The sequence below is a fragment of the Sciurus vulgaris genome, assembly GCF_902686455.1.
Source record: "Sciurus vulgaris genome assembly, chromosome: 16".
NCBI classification, from domain to species: Eukaryota; Metazoa; Chordata; class Mammalia; order Rodentia; family Sciuridae; genus Sciurus; species Sciurus vulgaris.
Genome location: NC_136477.1, coordinates 5,943,022 through 5,959,360, shown reverse-complemented (window position 1 = coordinate 5,959,360; position 16,339 = coordinate 5,943,022). Strand labels below are relative to the sequence as shown.

At 59.2% G+C, this 16,339-nt stretch overlaps 1 protein-coding gene across 1 annotated transcript in view; it reads left to right on the top strand.

Moving 5' to 3' along the window:
* Positions 1 to 3,623: 3,623 nt before the first annotated feature.
* FBN3 (fibrillin 3) overlaps positions 3,624 to 16,339 on the top strand; it is a gene marked incomplete at its 3' end in the record, with an annotated part of 54,254 nt that continues 41,538 nt past the window's right edge. Inside the window, exons 1-18 of the mRNA XM_079115090.1 lie at positions 3,624 to 3,779; positions 3,895 to 3,977; positions 4,447 to 4,545; positions 4,700 to 4,795; positions 5,016 to 5,111; positions 6,677 to 6,874; positions 6,969 to 7,094; positions 7,200 to 7,325; positions 9,692 to 9,844; positions 9,920 to 10,102; positions 10,841 to 10,984; positions 11,054 to 11,173; positions 11,273 to 11,398; positions 13,125 to 13,247; positions 13,557 to 13,832; positions 14,127 to 14,180; positions 15,169 to 15,294; positions 15,377 to 15,502. Of these exons, the coding sequence (XP_078971216.1) occupies positions 3,634 to 3,779; positions 3,895 to 3,977; positions 4,447 to 4,545; positions 4,700 to 4,795; positions 5,016 to 5,111; positions 6,677 to 6,874; positions 6,969 to 7,094; positions 7,200 to 7,325; positions 9,692 to 9,844; positions 9,920 to 10,102; positions 10,841 to 10,984; positions 11,054 to 11,173; positions 11,273 to 11,398; positions 13,125 to 13,247; positions 13,557 to 13,832; positions 14,127 to 14,180; positions 15,169 to 15,294; positions 15,377 to 15,502 (2,401 nt within the window). The 5' untranslated portion in view covers positions 3,624 to 3,633. The remainder of the gene's footprint in view (positions 3,780 to 3,894; positions 3,978 to 4,446; positions 4,546 to 4,699; positions 4,796 to 5,015; positions 5,112 to 6,676; positions 6,875 to 6,968; positions 7,095 to 7,199; positions 7,326 to 9,691; positions 9,845 to 9,919; positions 10,103 to 10,840; positions 10,985 to 11,053; positions 11,174 to 11,272; positions 11,399 to 13,124; positions 13,248 to 13,556; positions 13,833 to 14,126; positions 14,181 to 15,168; positions 15,295 to 15,376; positions 15,503 to 16,339) is intronic.

Below are 16,339 nucleotides of genomic sequence, written 5' to 3'. Positions count from 1 at the left end.
TGGTCCTGCTGCGTCCCCGATATGGGACTGTCCCCTTCCACCTTCTGCACAGGCTGGACTGCTCCTAGAGCATCTTGCACCTGACCCAGTGCCCACGTTGGGTTCACTTGTTGGCTGAAGAACGGGCCAAGGTGGACCTTGGCACAGGTCCCTGCAGTGTCCCAGGCAGCTTGCTCTGTCCCCAACAGCCCCTGGTTCTCCCACCATCTAGGTCCTGCATTTCCTCCTGAGCCCACCCTCCCCAGGTCCCACCACCCCACTGACCTTCTTTAGAGGCCCTGCTCTCTTGGCCTCAATGACCTTGGGTTGTCCCTGAGGTCTCCATATGCTCCAAGCTCCCCCAGTTCAACCCTGGAGTCCTAGCTGCCCCCAAGCCCCACAGTGCAGCCTTGGCAGCAGGGGCCCCTCCCATGAGACTGCCAAGCTCCCCTGAGGTGGCGGGAGCCTCCCGGGGCTCTTGGGTGCTCCTGGCCCCACTCAGCCCTGCAGTCCCAGTGCCCCCAAAGGCTCCAGCTGCACTCAGTACTGGCAGGTTTATGTTCCCTGGCTTCCAGGGCTTTGCCTGGGCTGTCCTCCCCGCCCCCTGCCCTCCTCTTTTCCTATTTCCTCCCCTCTGCAGAGCCTTGGGCTTCCACCAGTTCCTTCCCCTCCCCCTCTCCTGGGGTCCGTCCCTCCGGATTTGGGAGTGTCGGGTTCCAGGGCTTCCTGGGACCCAGGCTGGGGAGTCTTGAGAGCCCCTTGAAGACCTTCCCAGCTGGGCCGTGTGGATGCTGGGCAGTTCTCCCCCCACGCCAACACTCTCCCCAGACCTCTTTGCAAAGACCCTCCACACATCCCTGTGGCCTCTTTCCCAGGGACCCCCTTCCCTTCCCTAAAAGGAGACAGGCTCATGTGAGCCTGCAGACCAATCAGGACCATCTAGCAAAGATCACAGACCCAGAGAGATCCAGGTTTGAATTCCAGTTCCACCACTGATTCGTTTTGCAAGGCTAGACAAGCTACAGATCCTGTTGCCTCAGTTTACTCATCTGTAAAGTGGGAATTTTAGGAGTGTCTCCCTCACAGGCCTTTCTGGTGGTTAATCAGATTCATATGAAATTCTTAGCACCAAGTCTGACAAGCTGCCAGCCTCACACCCAATAAATGCTAGCTTAAATTGTTATGTGCTATTTATAACATTGGAAGTACTAGAATGGAGGCCTGTTCAGCACAGTCAGCTTTGGGACTTCAATAGGGGAAACTAACAATTTGCGGTAGTGAGGAGATTTTTGAATTGGGTTTTGCCACTTGCATAGGAGTTTGCTGGATGGAGAAATAGCTTCAGGTTCAACAGCCTCTGCCACTGGTGGTGGGTGTCTGTTCCCACTGTTAGAAAAATGGTGGGGAAATTCAGAAATTTTCACTTGTGGGGCAGATTCCAAATAGGGAGCTAAAATACTGAAGTCTGGTCTCTGGCAGGTGAAGAAAAGGAAGCTCGGAGAGATTCGAAAGTCTAGCTCTTTCCAATTCTGATGCTCTTCATTTTGGGGACTCATGCAAAAACGTGGGCATTCTTCTTGGGGAACGCGCCCCATCTTTCTTTACCCAGCTTTCTGCCTCGTCTTCTAGGGGCCTCCGGATCTCAGTCTTATTAAGAATCCAGACTCCAGGTGCCAGGTGAGCTTCCCACGTCACCCTTGGAATTCTGCTTGCCCGAGGGAGGGGGAGGTGGCTTGGGGCAATGTGGGAGGGCCTCCCAGGTAAGGCCCGGGACCTCCCCGCCCTGGCTGTCGTCCAGGCCGCCCCGAGTCAGGAGCCCCACCTCCGGCCAACTCCAACTCAATCGCTAACCCAAAACGCGGCCCCCGGGCACCCCCAGCCCCGCTCCATCTCTCCAGCTCCGCAGAGTTTCACCGGAGCCCCAGGCCCTCCCCCGGCTCCAGCCTCTCTCCCCGCCCCGGATCGGAGCCCCTCGCCCCCGCCCCGGGAGCTACGAGGTGCAAACGCGCCCTCCCCCAAACTCCTCCCGCCCCCAACTCTGGGTCGGGAACGCGGCGGGGTTGGCCGCTCGGTTTCGCCTTCCTGCCCCGGGCCCCCAGCGCCGCGGGCCCCGGCCCGGCACAGCGGAGTCCCGCGCGTCCGCCAGCGGTGCAGCCTCCACGCGCGCAGCCCGGCAGGTAAGGGAAGGAGCGGGGCCCGCGCCGGGCGACACCCAGGGCGCGCGGGAGGGGGAGGGGATTCCTTTGTCTGCAGCGGGCAGCGGGCCCAGCCCCCTCCCCTCTGCGCCTTCCCCTCGGCGAGGGTCGCGGGGGCCCGGCGCTCGGCGGGAGGGGCTCGGTCCCCGATCCGCAGGTGAAGGCGGAGTCGAGCGGGGTGGTGGCCCGGGATCCTGCATCCTCGGCCCTGCGGGGTGGAGATCGCAGCCGGCGGACTCCGGGGCGCGCGCCCTCCTCGAGGGCCGAGCCCGGGACTCCGCGCCCCGCGGCCTCCCAGCTCCGCGTCCGTGCCGCGTGCGCCGTCCTGGCTCATTCATTGGACCAACTCCGGGGCGCGGCTCTCGGATGCCCGGGAGTGTAGGGGGGTCGAGGCTGGAGACCGCGGTGGCCAGAGGGAGCCAGGGCCCGCAGTCCCAGGGGCTGCCTGGAGAAGGCGTCCTCGGAACCACAACTGGCCTGGGCAACTTGGAAGCCAGAAAGGGAGCCTCTCCCCGTCTGGCCTGTCCTCCAAAGTTGACCAGAGCTGGGGCCATCGGGTGCGACTTTACCCCAAGGCCCAGAGAGGGGCACGCTCAAGCGCACACAGCCCTCCCAGCCCGGTCCTCCCCTGAGGCCAGTTCCTCTCCCTGATTTGGAAGGTGGAACCTGGAGGGGGCCCGGAATCCCACCTGGTCTGGCTTCTCATGGGGTATTGAGCTTCCTGTCTCCAAACCTTTGACTGGTCATCTTCACCAGCCACTGTCCATGTCCCCATGTCCCCATGTCCCCTCTCATTCTTCCTGGCCAAGGAAAGAGCCAGCCACCTTGGCATGGGGGGAGCCAGGGTCCTCTTTCCCTCCCTTCCCTCTGCTTGGCTTGGGCGCCAGCTATGCCCCTGACTAGTGGTGTCGTGATACCGCCACCCCCCACCCCCAGCCTCCTTCCTGTCTCCTTCTGGGGCCCTTACTGGCTCCATCTAACACCCATTTCTCACCTTGTGGCTCCCACTTAAAGCTTCTCAAGGGCTCTTCATATAAGTAGAAGCTCCATTGCACAGCAGAACCCACTCCTGCAACACCTGGCCCCACCTGGCCCTCTCCCCTGCCTCCTCCTCAGCCCCCTCCTCCCTCCCCTGCCTCTGCTTTTGCTGTGCACCTTCTACCCCGGGACCTTTGTCTTGGCTAACTCCATCTGAGTGGTCACACCTCTTCCAAGAAGGCTGCCCTGACTGTGCCTGCTCCCGAGTCAGGGCTGGATGTCTCCTCTGGCTCCCTAAGGAGGCACATGGTCTCCCAGGACTGCCTATCCCAGCAACCTGCCCACCATTCCTGGTTCTGTGGTGTGCCCCTTGGCCAGGGTGTTCACCTGGGGCTGACTCTGCTTCCTCTCTGCAGCCTCCAAAGGACATAAGACTCTGGAGGGCCCGTATTTCGCAAGGAGAGAGACTGGAGCTCTCACCATGGCCCGGGGACCCCCAGCTCGGCTCCTGCTGGCCTGGATGGTCCTGTTGTGTGTGGTGGGTGGCCAAGGCCGCTGGGACAGGGCCATGGAGGCTGCGGGTCCTGGGCGCGTGCGGAGGCGAGGCAGCCCTGGTGTCCTGCAGGGGTGCGTGAGTGGACCTAGGATGCTGACCGGCACTTGGGGTGGGGGCAGGGCTGTCCGTGAGGACTGCCGTGAGGGACGGGCAGGGCTTACCAGCCACATCCTGCTCTCCCCGAAGGCCAAACGTGTGCGGTTCCCGCTTTCACGCCTACTGCTGCCCTGGCTGGAGGACCCTGCCCGGCAGGAGCCAGTGCATCGTGCGTGAGTGCTGTTGCCTTCGGGAAGTGGGTGGGTGCAAGGCAGGGGGTGCTGGGGCAAGGCCAGCCCTGTGCTCTCGGGAGCCTGAGGAATGGCACCTGCCTCTAGCTCCCAGGTCCCCGCACTCATTTCTTGTGCCCTGCAGTCTCCCCTGCCTGTCTCTTCTGTCTCTGTCCTATCCCTGTCTGTTGGGGGCTGAGTCTCCTTATCAGTCTCTCTGTGTCTGCTACCCCCCACCCCACTGCTCTCTCTGTGTCTCCCACGCCCAGAGATCTCTCCCCGTGGTTCTAGCAGAATCCCAGAGCTGCAGCTGGGGTCACACCACCTGCCCAACTCAGGCCAAGACCTGGGGGACATCCCTTGTGAACGGGGCATCTGTGTGTGTAGAGCTGGGGTGACAGGCAGTGTCCACCCGCCTCTGGCTGGCCTGGGGACCCACCCACCTTGACCGCTGCACACTCTGCCCTTCCAGCTGTCTGCAGGCACACCTGCGGTGAGGGCTTCTGCTCCCAGCCCAACCTGTGTACCTGTGCTGATGGGACGCTGGCCCCCAGCTGCGGGGTGAGCCGAGGTAAGCGGAAAACGGGCTCCTGTGGGAGAAGGTCCAGGCTTTTGGATGCCCCAGGAGCCCCGGCTGTTTCTGCCGAGGAGCCGGGCTGGGCCTGCCTGGCCTGGCGGTCTTCCTTGGGCGGCTTTGCCTCACGTCTGTCCCTCCTGGTCCCTAGGGCCAGGGTGCAGCGTGAGCTGCCTGAATGGGGGCAGCTGCCGGGGGGAGTCCTGTCTGTGCCACAGGGGCTACACGGGCACTGTGTGCGGCCAGCGTGAGTACTCCTGGACCTGGTTCCCAGAGGGTGGGTCCTGCCGCTCCTGCCCACTGCCCACTGCCCAGGGGGCCCACATCTGGGACCTGGGATTGGAGGGATCGTGCTTGCTGCCAGTCTGGGTCAGATGGTGGGGATTCCCAGGTGGCGATGGGTTTGCTGGGGTCCCAGCTCCCTCTGCTGCTGGGGCTCCTCCAGTCACTCTCCTCTCCTTCCACAGCCATCTGTGACGGCGGCTGCCACAATGGAGGCCGCTGCATCGGGCCCAACCATTGCGCCTGTGTGTACGGCTTCATGGGGCCTCAGTGTGAGAGAGGTACCAAGGGACTCAGGGGAGGGAGGAGTGTTTCCTGACGTGCCTGAAACACGGCCTGGCCCTGAGAGGGTCCAGCTGGCCCCTGTCCCGCTGCAGGGCAGTCTGAGGACAGCTCTTTCATTTGCTCATCCGTTTTCCAAAACATCTGTTATTCTCTGGCTGTGCACAAGGCCTGTGCTGGGGCCCAAGTGGACTCGTCCATCTGAGGGACAGGAGGACCCAGCCCAGATACAGAAAATTCCAACAAGGACTTCAGGGCCACCATGAGGGGGCTGTGAAGGGCAGAGAAACCACAGGGTCAGGGGAAGGGGGTCAGGGAGGGCTTCCTAGGAGAAGAGGCCCCTCGGCTGAATCTCAGAGGATCTGTAGGGGTTCACGAGATGAACAGTCCCCCCTTTACCGACCCCCTACTCATGGCACAGACCCACACCTCAAGGTGGGTGGGGTCACCTAACCTGAGGGTGGAAGCAATGGCGTCTTGGGGAAGGTTGGGGCAGAGGAAGTGGACAATGAATCCCGGGTTCGGTTCAACGGCTGGGGGAGGGTGGACAGTGGGGGGCAGGGTGGGGGAGACAGTGCCATCATGGAAACCCTCTGAGGAACTGCAGGGATCTGCCGAGGTTCCCTGGGAGCAAGGAGAGAGGAGGCGGCCTGGGCATTTCAGGGCAGACACACACCAGGTAGCTGGCAGGAGACTGAGAAGGGAGATCGGGGTGAGGCCAGGGATGTGGGCATGGAGATCTCCAGGTGCAGAGGGCATTGGAGCGCCTGGTGTGACCAGGGAGCCCAGGAGGGTGAAGATTATCAGGGGCCTGGAACTGACGCCAGTCATGGGAGGGACCAGGGACCTTCCCATCTGTGACCGAGGCTGCGTTGGAGAGAGTGTAGCAATGAATCAGAAGCTAGGGACTGGGGGTGACCTGGGTTCCAGGGTGGGAGAGGAACGATCAGCGGTGGGCAGTGGACAGTGAAGGCCCCAGGGAGGAGCAGGGTTTGGGGAGCTGGAAGCCCCTTCTCGATAAGGGGCTGGAGTAGAGGGTGACTTTGGCTTCCCCTGGGAGGGGCTTCTCTTGGTGGAGTGCCAGCCTTTTTACTGGAAACATCTGGAAGGTGGAGACAGGACGTTACCTCAGTTGGCAGCTGGGGAAACCCTGTGGCTCCTCAGGCTGGGCCCTGGGGTTCAGGGACACAGCCTTTGGGAAGATGTCGAGTCCCTCCAGTATTTGGGAAACTTGGCAGGGCCACCTGTGTGCTCAGGGTTGAGACCCTTCCCAACGGGGCTTCCATGGTCCCTGCTGGAAGGGAGGTTGGGGGTGTCCAGACAGACCTTGAGCTTTGTGGGCTTGGGGAGCCTGGCCTCCCCCTGGAGGCTAGCTGCGAAACACTTAGAAGAGAAAGGCTGTCAAAGGATGAATAGGAGTTCATCAGGGAGGGGCTGGAAAGAGAGTAGTAGCAACAGAGACTCGTGGCCAGAAAAGGCGCAGTGTGTTGGTACAGAGGGTGGGAAGGTCATGGAGAGGGACTTGGGCAGGCTGAGGCCAGCTGCTTCATCCATCTGCCCCCAGACTACCGGACAGGACCCTGCTTCAGCCACGTGGGCCCCGAGGGCTGCCCGCACCAGCCAGCTGGCCTCATGTGCACCAAGGCGCTGTGCTGTGCCACCGTGGGCCGTGCCTGGGGCCTTCCTTGTGAACTCTGCCCCGCACAGCCACACCCCTGCCGCCGGGGCTTCGTCCCCAGTGTCCGAACAGGGGCTTGCCAAGGTGAGTGGGGATCGTGGAGCCGGAGCAGAGGCCCTGGGCCCCCTGGGTCCTTCCTCTGGGCCTCTCACTCCCTTGCTGGATGTCTTCCTTGCAGATGTGGATGAGTGCCGGGCCGTGCCAGGCCTGTGCCAGGGGGGCAGCTGTGTCAACACAGTGGGTTCCTTCGAATGCCGCTGCCCAGCTGGACACCGGCTCAGCGATAATGGCGCCAAGTGTGAAGGTGGAGCGCCACCTGGGACCTGCCCTGGTCCTGGCGCCCGGGCTTCCCCGCAGGGAGGTGGAGGGGCTGGTGGGGAGGCCTGGCTGACCAGGCCTGTCTGCACAGACCTGGACGAGTGCCTCAGCGTTCCCGGCCTCTGCTCCAGGGGCGACTGCACCAACACCCTTGGCAGCTACCTGTGCACCTGCCCCCGAGGTTTCGTCAGCAGCCTGGATGGCACCCGCTGCCTGGGTGAGACCCTCTGGACCGGGCTGAGCGGGGAGGGCCGGTAGGAGCTAGGCCAGGCTGCACTCTGGTCCTCGGCCCTTCTGCCCTTCAGTCTCTGTGCCAGTTTCCATCCCCTCTGGCATTCTGGCTTCCTACCCGTGAGCCTCTGGGCTGTCACAGACCTCACCTGGGAAGCCCCTTCGGACTCCTGTGCGCCTCTGTCTGGGCCTCTCAGCTCCACTGCCCCCCGCCCCTCAGACTCTAGGCCCTCCTGGCTCACTGCTTCTTCCCTCCAGGCCTCCCCTGACCCTTCAGCTTTCATCCCTGTGCCCGCTTCTGACCCTCACCCTTTCATCTCTCTGTCCCTCCGCCCTTCAGCCTCCATTTCTGCGCCTCCTGCTGACCCTCTAGCTTTGATCTCCGTGCCCCGCCACTGACCTCGAGCCTTGTCTCTAAGACCCCCAGTCTGACTTTCAAATTTATGTCTGTTCCCCACCCTCCTCCTCCATCTCCATGCCCTGCTGTCCACCTGCCCCTCTGTTCCCCCACTCCATCCCTCTTCCCAGCTCATCAGCAGCACCTCGTCTTCCCTCCCCCACCCCATTTGGAAAGTGGAGAATCAGAGAGAAGTTTGCTTGACAACAAATGCAGACTCGAGAAATGACCCCACCCAGCTCCTCAGACCCCTAGCCGGGATGGGAGTCTCTGGCTGTGTGCCCCCCATGCCCAGCATCCTGCATTCCCCACACTCCACCGGCTGTTGGGGGGCACCCTGCCTCACCCTGCTTTCTTGAGGAGCTGGTGGCCAGGCCCTAGAAGTTGTGTGGGGTCCAAGGGGTTGGCTGGGAAGGTGGATGTGGTAGTGGAGGAAGGGTGGAGTCCGGTGTAGGGAGGGGCTGGAGAGGGGAGGGGCTTTGGCGACTTCCCAGCATCACCCAAACCCCTCTGGCTGGGCCTATACCCTGCAGGGCTGGGAATGTTATGTTTGGAGTTCGGCCAGGCCGTGGTGGCAACTGTAGACTTTTCAGGCTCCACCTCTGGGGATTATCGTGGCTGGCCTAGAGTGGTGCCTTAGTCCAGGTCCCCTGGACTACTGTGCTCTCCCCCAGCTACTGAGGGCAGAGCCTGCATTTGGGCCAAGTCAGGTTGTCTCTGCGCGTGGACTTTGGATTCCATTTCGGGTTCTAACTGCCAGCTGAGCTGCTCCCAGACTCTGTGACCTTGGGTGACTGGCTTAACCTCTCTGTGCCTCAGTTTCCTCATTATAAAGTGGAGAGGATAGCAATATCGACCTCATGGAGTTGTGAGGATGAAGTAAGGTTGGATTTGTGATTTGTGGGTACATAGAAGGCACTTGACACACACTCACCAAGACAGGAAGGAGCCTGGGAAGGTTGAGGCAGGGCCACTCAACAGGGACTGGTTATACCAGAGTAGCACCCTTTCCATAACAGTCGTATACAGTCTCTTCCCTACTTGAGAGGCAGCTGCCGGTTGGATCCCCTGGGGTTGGGAATCTAGTTTCCCATCCTTCTTTAGGTTTCGCAGCTGGGTGACCTTGAACGAGTTCTTGACCTCTCCTTGTCTGGGCAGGCCCAGCCCCCTTTGAGGGACTGAGCTGATGCTGAGCCCCTACACCCACGCATGCCTGGGGGCCCCAGGTGCACAGAGTGGGACTGGGGAGGTGGAAACATTTGCACATTTTCCCAACTTTGTCAGGGGTGGCTGCCAGCAGCCCTCCCAGCCAGTGGGAGGGGTTTCTCAACCATGGGCCACCAGCCAAGATTTGCAAAGTTTTAAACTAAAAATATGCTCTTTCAGTCAAAGCCTGAGAAATCTGATCACCACATAGAGCATGGGACCAATGGCCTGGTGGGAAGCGGAGGAGTGTCCATGGTTTTCAAACCTAGGGAGCCTCTGCCTTAGTCTCCCCAGGGGCTGTGGCTGTCAATCCACCACCTTGCTCCTCGGGGACACTGCTCAAAGTGGCAGGCTGCTCTTAATACTCAAGGCCAGCACGGGAGGACACACAGGTGCAAGTCTCAGCGTGCCTGCTTGTCTTCCCACTGGCAGCCCCCTCCCCATCAAGGGGTCGTCCTGGGGGTGGTTGAACACTTGCATTGATGGTGAGCTTACTACCAGAGCCACTTTGGATGTTGGGACCCTTTTCTGAATAAGGTCACAGCTACCTCTTAGTCTCCCGGAGGATGAGAGATGGCGCTGGCAGGCAGCACTCTCCTGAGGTGCGGTGGGTGTTTGGGGCATCCCCGACTTATGGATGGGGAGCCCAGGGCTCAGGGTCGAGGAGATTCATTCCACAGGCAGCATGGGTTTGAACTCAGGTCTGGTGACTGGTGCCCACCGCCACCCCTTGCCCTGCCCTGTTGCAGACCGCCGGATGGGCGCCTGTTTTTCCGTGCTAATCGGGGGCCGCTGTGCAGGAGACCTTGCCAGTCATTACACTCGCCAGCAGTGCTGCTGTGACAAGGGCCGATGCTGGGCAGCCGGCCCTGCCCCCGAGTTGTGTCCTCCACGGGGCTCTGGTGAGTGAGAGCTTGAGATTACAGTTGGGGCCCCTGGGCAGGACTGTGCCTGACCCCAAACCCTGTTTCTTACAGATGAGTTCCAGCGACTCTGTGCTCAGGGGCTCCCTCTGCTGCCTTCTCACCCGGGTCCCTTTCCAGGCCTCTCGGGCTTCGGATCCAATGGGATGGGTCCTGTTCTGGGGCCAGCGCGACACAGGCCTCACAGCTCCGGGGGGCGTGGGGTCCCCGGTCTGGGCCCTGTTACCTCCAACAGTGGTGAGGCCTGGGACTCCGGAGGAGGGTTCCAAGACCACGGGTGGCCAGGGACCTGGGGACAAGAAGAGGGGTCTGCTCTCTGAAGCAGTCAGGGCTTTGGAGTGGGGGCCTGGCCTGGGTGACAGTCAACCTCTGGATCCAGGGGTTCCTCAGCCTCAGATTCAACTGTGGGTAGAAAATGTCTGGGGGAAGAATCACATCTGCACTGAATACGTGCAGGTGTTGTCGGCATTCCCTAAGCAACACAGTCCAGCAACTCTTTACCTGGCACCTACGCTGCGTGGGTATTATGTCACCTAAAGATGAATGAAAGTTCATGGAGGCTGGGTGTAGGTTTTATGCAAGTGCTCTGCCATTTTATGTAAGAGCCTTGAGCATCTGTGGGTTTTCATGTCTGGGGGGGTCTTGGAGCCCACCTCTGAGATACAGAGGGATGCCGGTACGGGCAGTGGTCTGGGAGTGGGGCTCAGCTGGGGAGCTTGTCCTCACGGTCAGGCTTTGGCCCCCGGCCTGAGAGTCTTTCCTTTTCCTTAGGCCTGAGTTGGGGGGTCTTGCCCCACAGGGAGGCTCTGGCCCAGGGTGTGGGGTCCAGCCCTAGGTTAGGGATCTGGATCTAAGGTGTGACTCTGGGCTTCAGCGTGAGAGCTGGGACCCTGGCGGGGGCCGTCCAGCCCCTCACAGCAGGGGTCAGGGCCAAAGGCAAAACCTGCACTCTGGCTGGGGGGTCTGCCGGTGCAGGAACGGCCACTCTGAACCAGACCATTGACATCTGCCGACACTTCACCAACCTGTGTCTCAACGGCCGCTGCCTGCCCACCCCCGCCAGCTACCGCTGTGAATGCCACTTGGGCTACACCCAGGATGTGCGGGGCGAGTGTATTGGTGAGCGGCAGGCGGGTGGAGGAGGGGGCGTGCTCTGCTGGGCTGGAGCTTAGGGCCCTCTGCCTGCAGATGTGGATGAATGTGCCAGCAGCCCCTGCCACCATGGTGCCTGTGTCAACACCCCCGGCTCCTTCCACTGCCGGTGCCACGAGGGCTTCCAGGCCACACTCACCAAACAGGCGTGTGTGGGTACGTTCCCATCCACTGGCGTGCAGGGCGAGGGGGGCCCTCCAGAGTGGGAGCCCGGCCGGGTGGGGCCCTCCCGATTGCCCACCTGTCTCTTCCCAGACGTGGACGAATGCATCGTCAGCGGTGGCCTTTGCCATCTGGGCCGCTGTGTCAACACGGAGGGCAGCTTCCGGTGTGTCTGCAACGCGGGCTTTGAGCTCAGCCCTGACGCCAGGAACTGTGTGGGTGAGTCGAGGCTGGCTGGGTGGCAGGGGGCTTCCAGGCCCCACTAGCTGCCTTACAGCACTTGGAATCCACTCCTCTCCCATCGCTCACCTCGGACGCTTCCTGTCCCCGCTCTCGTCCACCCTAAACGTTCCTTCACGCCCTCCTTTTCAAATTCTTCCCATGAATTGCAAGAGGGGCCTTTGGGTGGGACCAAGCAGTCCACTGGGCTGGGGACCCTTGCCTCTCCCAGGACAGCCCAGAACGACCAGTTGCAGAGAGGGTGGGATCAGGACCTTGGAGAGCACCCGGCTCTTTGCTGCCTGTGGGGTTTGGGTAGGGCCTGGGTCAGCGCCCAGTGGGGACCCCCTGCATGCTTTAGTCACCTTGTGAGGAGATCTGCCTTCAAAGTCCCGTCTGTGGAAGGATTTTAAAGCATCTTCATTTTATAATTTGCATATCATAAATTACCATTTAAAGCTTACAGTTCAGTGGTTTTTAGAATATGCACAGTTGTATAAGCATCACCACAATCTAAGTTTAGGACATATTCACTTAAAAAATAAGGCCCAACCCATTAGAACTTCCTTCATAATCCACCCTCCTCTCTCCAGCCTCAGACCAGGCTGATCCACATCCTAACTCTGAATTTGTCTATTCTGGACATTTTCTATGATCACACACTTTGTGGTCTTTTATGTCTGGCTTCTTTTGCTGAGCATGGTGTCCTCAAGGCCCTCCACCTGTAGGATGTATCTGCACTTCATTCCTTTTCATGGCCTGATAATATTCCTCTGTATGGATGAACCACTTTGCATTCATCCATTGATGGACATTTGGATTGATTTTACTTTTCCCAATATTAGGGATAATGCTGCTATGAACATTCATGTACAAATTTTTGTATGTTTTTTTTTTTTTTTTGGTACCAGGGATGCTTAGCCACTGAGCCACATCCCTAGCTCTTTTTATTTTATATTTTGGGACAGGGTCTTGGCAGGTTGCTTAGGGTCTTGCTCAGTTGCTGAGGCTGGCCTCCAACTTGTGATCTTGCCTCAGCCTCCCACGCTGCTGTGCACCAGGGGGGTCCGTCTCTTTCCCCTTTTTGTATGTGTTGTCCTTTAGTGTCCACAGTGACACTTGGGGAAGCAACTCATCTCTGCACCTGCCATGTTGCTTTCAATTGAATTGTTTTCTCATTGGCTGACTTTTTCCCTTTCTTTTTTTAAAACTGAAGTGAGATTCACATGACATAAATTTAATCACATTAAAGTGAATAATTTAAAAAATTTCAATTTTATTTAAATTTAATCATTTAAAAGTGAACAATTTGGTGGCATTGGTACCTTTCGAGGGTTATGGAATCATCGTTTCACCTATTTAAAAGAAAAATTAGTTTTGCTTTTTTTTTGGTGGCAAAATATGCATAACATAAAATTTGCTATAGTGTGTACATCATATTGGGCATTATCAGCCATCTAGAGATAATTAAAGTCTGTGGGAGGTTGTGAATATGTTCTATGCAAATGCCACACTCTTTTACAAAAAAGCATCTGTGGGTTTTGCTGTCCGAGGGGTCCTGAAACCATCCTCGTGTATACTAAGGGACGACACACAGTCAGGTAACCACACCCCAGGGAGGGGTCCTTCACAGCTTGGCCCTGAGTCCTGGAGAAGAGAGAGAGGGGCTGGTTCACAGGATAGGGTGGCCTCCCTGCCCCGGCCCAGCCTCTCCCCTTTTCCCCAGACCACGACGAGTGTGCCACCAACACCATGTGCCTCAATGGTGTGTGCATCAATGAAGACGGCAGCTTCACCTGCCTCTGCAAACCCGGCTTCCTGCTGGCACCTGGTGGCCGCTACTGTGTGGGTGAGGCTGGAGGCTGGACTCTGAGTGTCAGAGGGGGACTGGGAGGGGCAGGAAGGGGAGAGGAAGGAATGAGAGGAGGAGGAGGTGGGAGAGAAAGAGGAGGAGGAGGAAAAAGAAGTGAAGCAAAAGGGAGAGGAAGAAATGGGAGGGAGGAAGAAGGCTGGGGGAGGGAAAGGGGGAATTGGGGAGGAAGAGACCTGAGTGGCAGACAGGAGCGGGAGGAAGCGGGAGGGAAGGTCTGGGAAGATGGGAGGGATGGAGGTGGAGGTGAGGGAGGTGGTGGGTCCCAGCGGGTCCCACTTGTCACAGACATCGACGAGTGCCAGACTCCAGGCATCTGCATGAATGGCCGCTGTACCAACACCGAGGGCTCCTTCCACTGCCAGTGCCTGGGGGGACTGGCGGTGGGTGCAGACGGCCGCGTGTGTGTGGACACCCACGTGCGCAGCACCTGCCACGGAGCTGTGAATAAGGGCTCCTGCGCCCGCCCCTTCGCGGGAACAGTCACCAAATCTGAGTGCTGTTGCGTCAGCCCAGACCACGGGTTTGGGGATCCCTGCCAGCCTTGTCCTGCCAAGGACTCTGGTAAGCATCTGGTTGCCCAGGCCCCACCCACCTCCTCAGTCCTGAGCTGTTTCTTTGGTCCAGGAAGGCGGCCCAGGTCTTGGCTCTCCTGGGATGGCGGCTTGGCTCTCCTGGGATGGCGGCTTCTCTCTGCTGGGGCTGTCCCCAAGAAGAGACCTAAGGGAGTTCATCTCCCTCTGGGGAGGTGGGCGGCACATCTTAGCCCCAGACTCTTGCCCAAGACCAAGCATCTGTGGCTCAGATTCCGCAATGGCTGACTTCCCTGACCCCTTGCCCCGGGCTCTTCCCCTCAAGCTGAGTTCCAGGCACTTTGCAGCAGTGGACTTGGCATCACCACAGATGGTCGAGGTAAGTGGGATGTGGCCCTTCTGGACTGGGCCAGCGTGCTGTTGACCCATGTTTCCAGGTAGAGGCAGGGTGTGGCTGGGAACTATATTCATCTGCCAGAGCCGCCTTAACACAGCACCGCAGACTGGCTTACCGTGACGCCTCTCGAGACCCTGGAGGCCAGAAGTTTGAGACCAAGGTGCAGGCAGGACTGGTTCCTCCTGGGTCAGGAGGGGAAATCTGTTCCAGGCATCTCCCCGTGCTTTCAGAGGTGATCCTTGGCATTCCTTGGCGTGTAGAAGTCTCGCTGCAGCCTCTGCCTCCATCTTTACATGGCACTCTCCCCGGGCGTGTGGGAGAACAGGAACCCTTTCAAAGCTGGTGCGGTGGTGCATACCTGTAATTGCGTGACTCTGGAGGCTGAGGCAGGAAGTTCGCGAGTTCAGAGCCAGCCTCAGCAATTTAACAAGGCCCTAAGCAACCTAGTTCGACCCTGTCTCAAAATTAGAAATAAAAAGGACTTGGGCTGGGGCTGCAGCTCAGTGGCAGAGCACTTGCCTAGCACGTGTGAGCCCAATTCCTAACACCACACACACAAAAAGTCTGTACGTGTTTAGCATGAATGCAGTTTTTTTTCTGGATGTTTGCCATCCTGGATTGGTTGAATCCACTGATGCAGAACCCACAGACACTGAGGGCCAGCTGTATCATATTATGGGATGCTATGCAAATGTCTGCTCCATGGCTTCCAAACTGGTGACAAGGGGAATTTGGGGGGCATCTCATGGGTAGAAACCAGGGATGCTGCCCCAGCGTTTTTCAATGTGCAGGATGACCCCCAATAGCAAGGAATCAACCTACCCTGAATGTCAACAGGGCCAGGGCTGAGCAACTCTGGTTTAGGGAGAAGTGAGGCAAGGTCTGGACTGGACTCCAGCCTGGGCAGGGGAACTGGCTTCTGGAGACCCCCAGAGAGCCCAGGCAACTCCTGCCTCCCCTCCTGCCGCAGACATCAATGAGTGTGCCCTCGATCCCGAGGTCTGCACCAATGGCGTGTGTGAGAACCTTCGGGGCAGCTACCGTTGCATCTGCAACCTGGGTTATGAGGCAGGAGCCACGGGCAAGGACTGCATTGGTGAGCATGCCCGCCACTGGACTGGAGGGTGGGCTGCTCCCACTGCAGACCCCCGACCTCTCTCTCCAACCCTAACTTCCAGATGTGGACGAGTGTGCCCTCAACAGCCTCTTGTGTGACAACGGGCGGTGCCGGAATAGCCCTGGCAGCTATAGCTGCTCCTGCCCCCAGGGTTTCAGCTTCCGGCAGGACACGGAGACCTGTGAAGGTACAGGGTATCAGGCACACTCCAGCAGCAGGCACAGGTGACACAAACACAGTCAGATGCACGTGCTGCATATGGTGTGCATACAGCTGTACACGTGGCGACACGCCGTGTGTGATGGGTGCACACGGGCTGCACACGGCTCGCCCGCCTGCTGCCTTCCTGGGCCTCCCCCTGCCACACCCTGGCCTCTGTCCTTTCTCCATTTTCCTCCTGGGTCTGACTTTACCTCTCTTGTGCTGTGACCCCCTTTAGGGTCTCTGATCCACACATGCATGCTCACAGGACCCTGCACATCAGCGGCGTGCACAGGGGCTGAGTGTGATTTCTAATAAACATATTTTTGGCCGTCATGCCCAGTTCCTGGGACAGTGCTTCAATACCTCCTCTAGTCCGAGCAGTAAGGATGCCTGGAGCACCTTTTGTCCTGACGTTTGGGTTTTGACCCTGAGTCCTGGCATGGCATGCCAAATCCCTCGGGAGTTCCTGGGTGACGGATGGTGTTTTGTTCTGATGAAGTGACTGTTGGTGGGCTTCTGAATGGGTGCTGGTCACCAGAAAGACCATGCCGCAATTAGAAGCTGGGAGCTTTCCACACACTCTCCAACCTCTGGGAATGGAAGAGGAGCTGGAGATGGAGTCAGCCATGCCTACATCACCGAGCCTCTGTAAAAATCCCAGAACTACGCGGCCCCGGGGGCTTTCAGGTTGCCCAAATCGTGGAGGTGCCTGGAGCTCTCCAGTCGCTTCCTGACGCCTCACCTCCCGCATCTCCTCTCTCTGGCCATGCTTGTAAGCTCCTCTGGAGTGTCCTAGGAAATGGCAGTCAGTGCTTGCCTG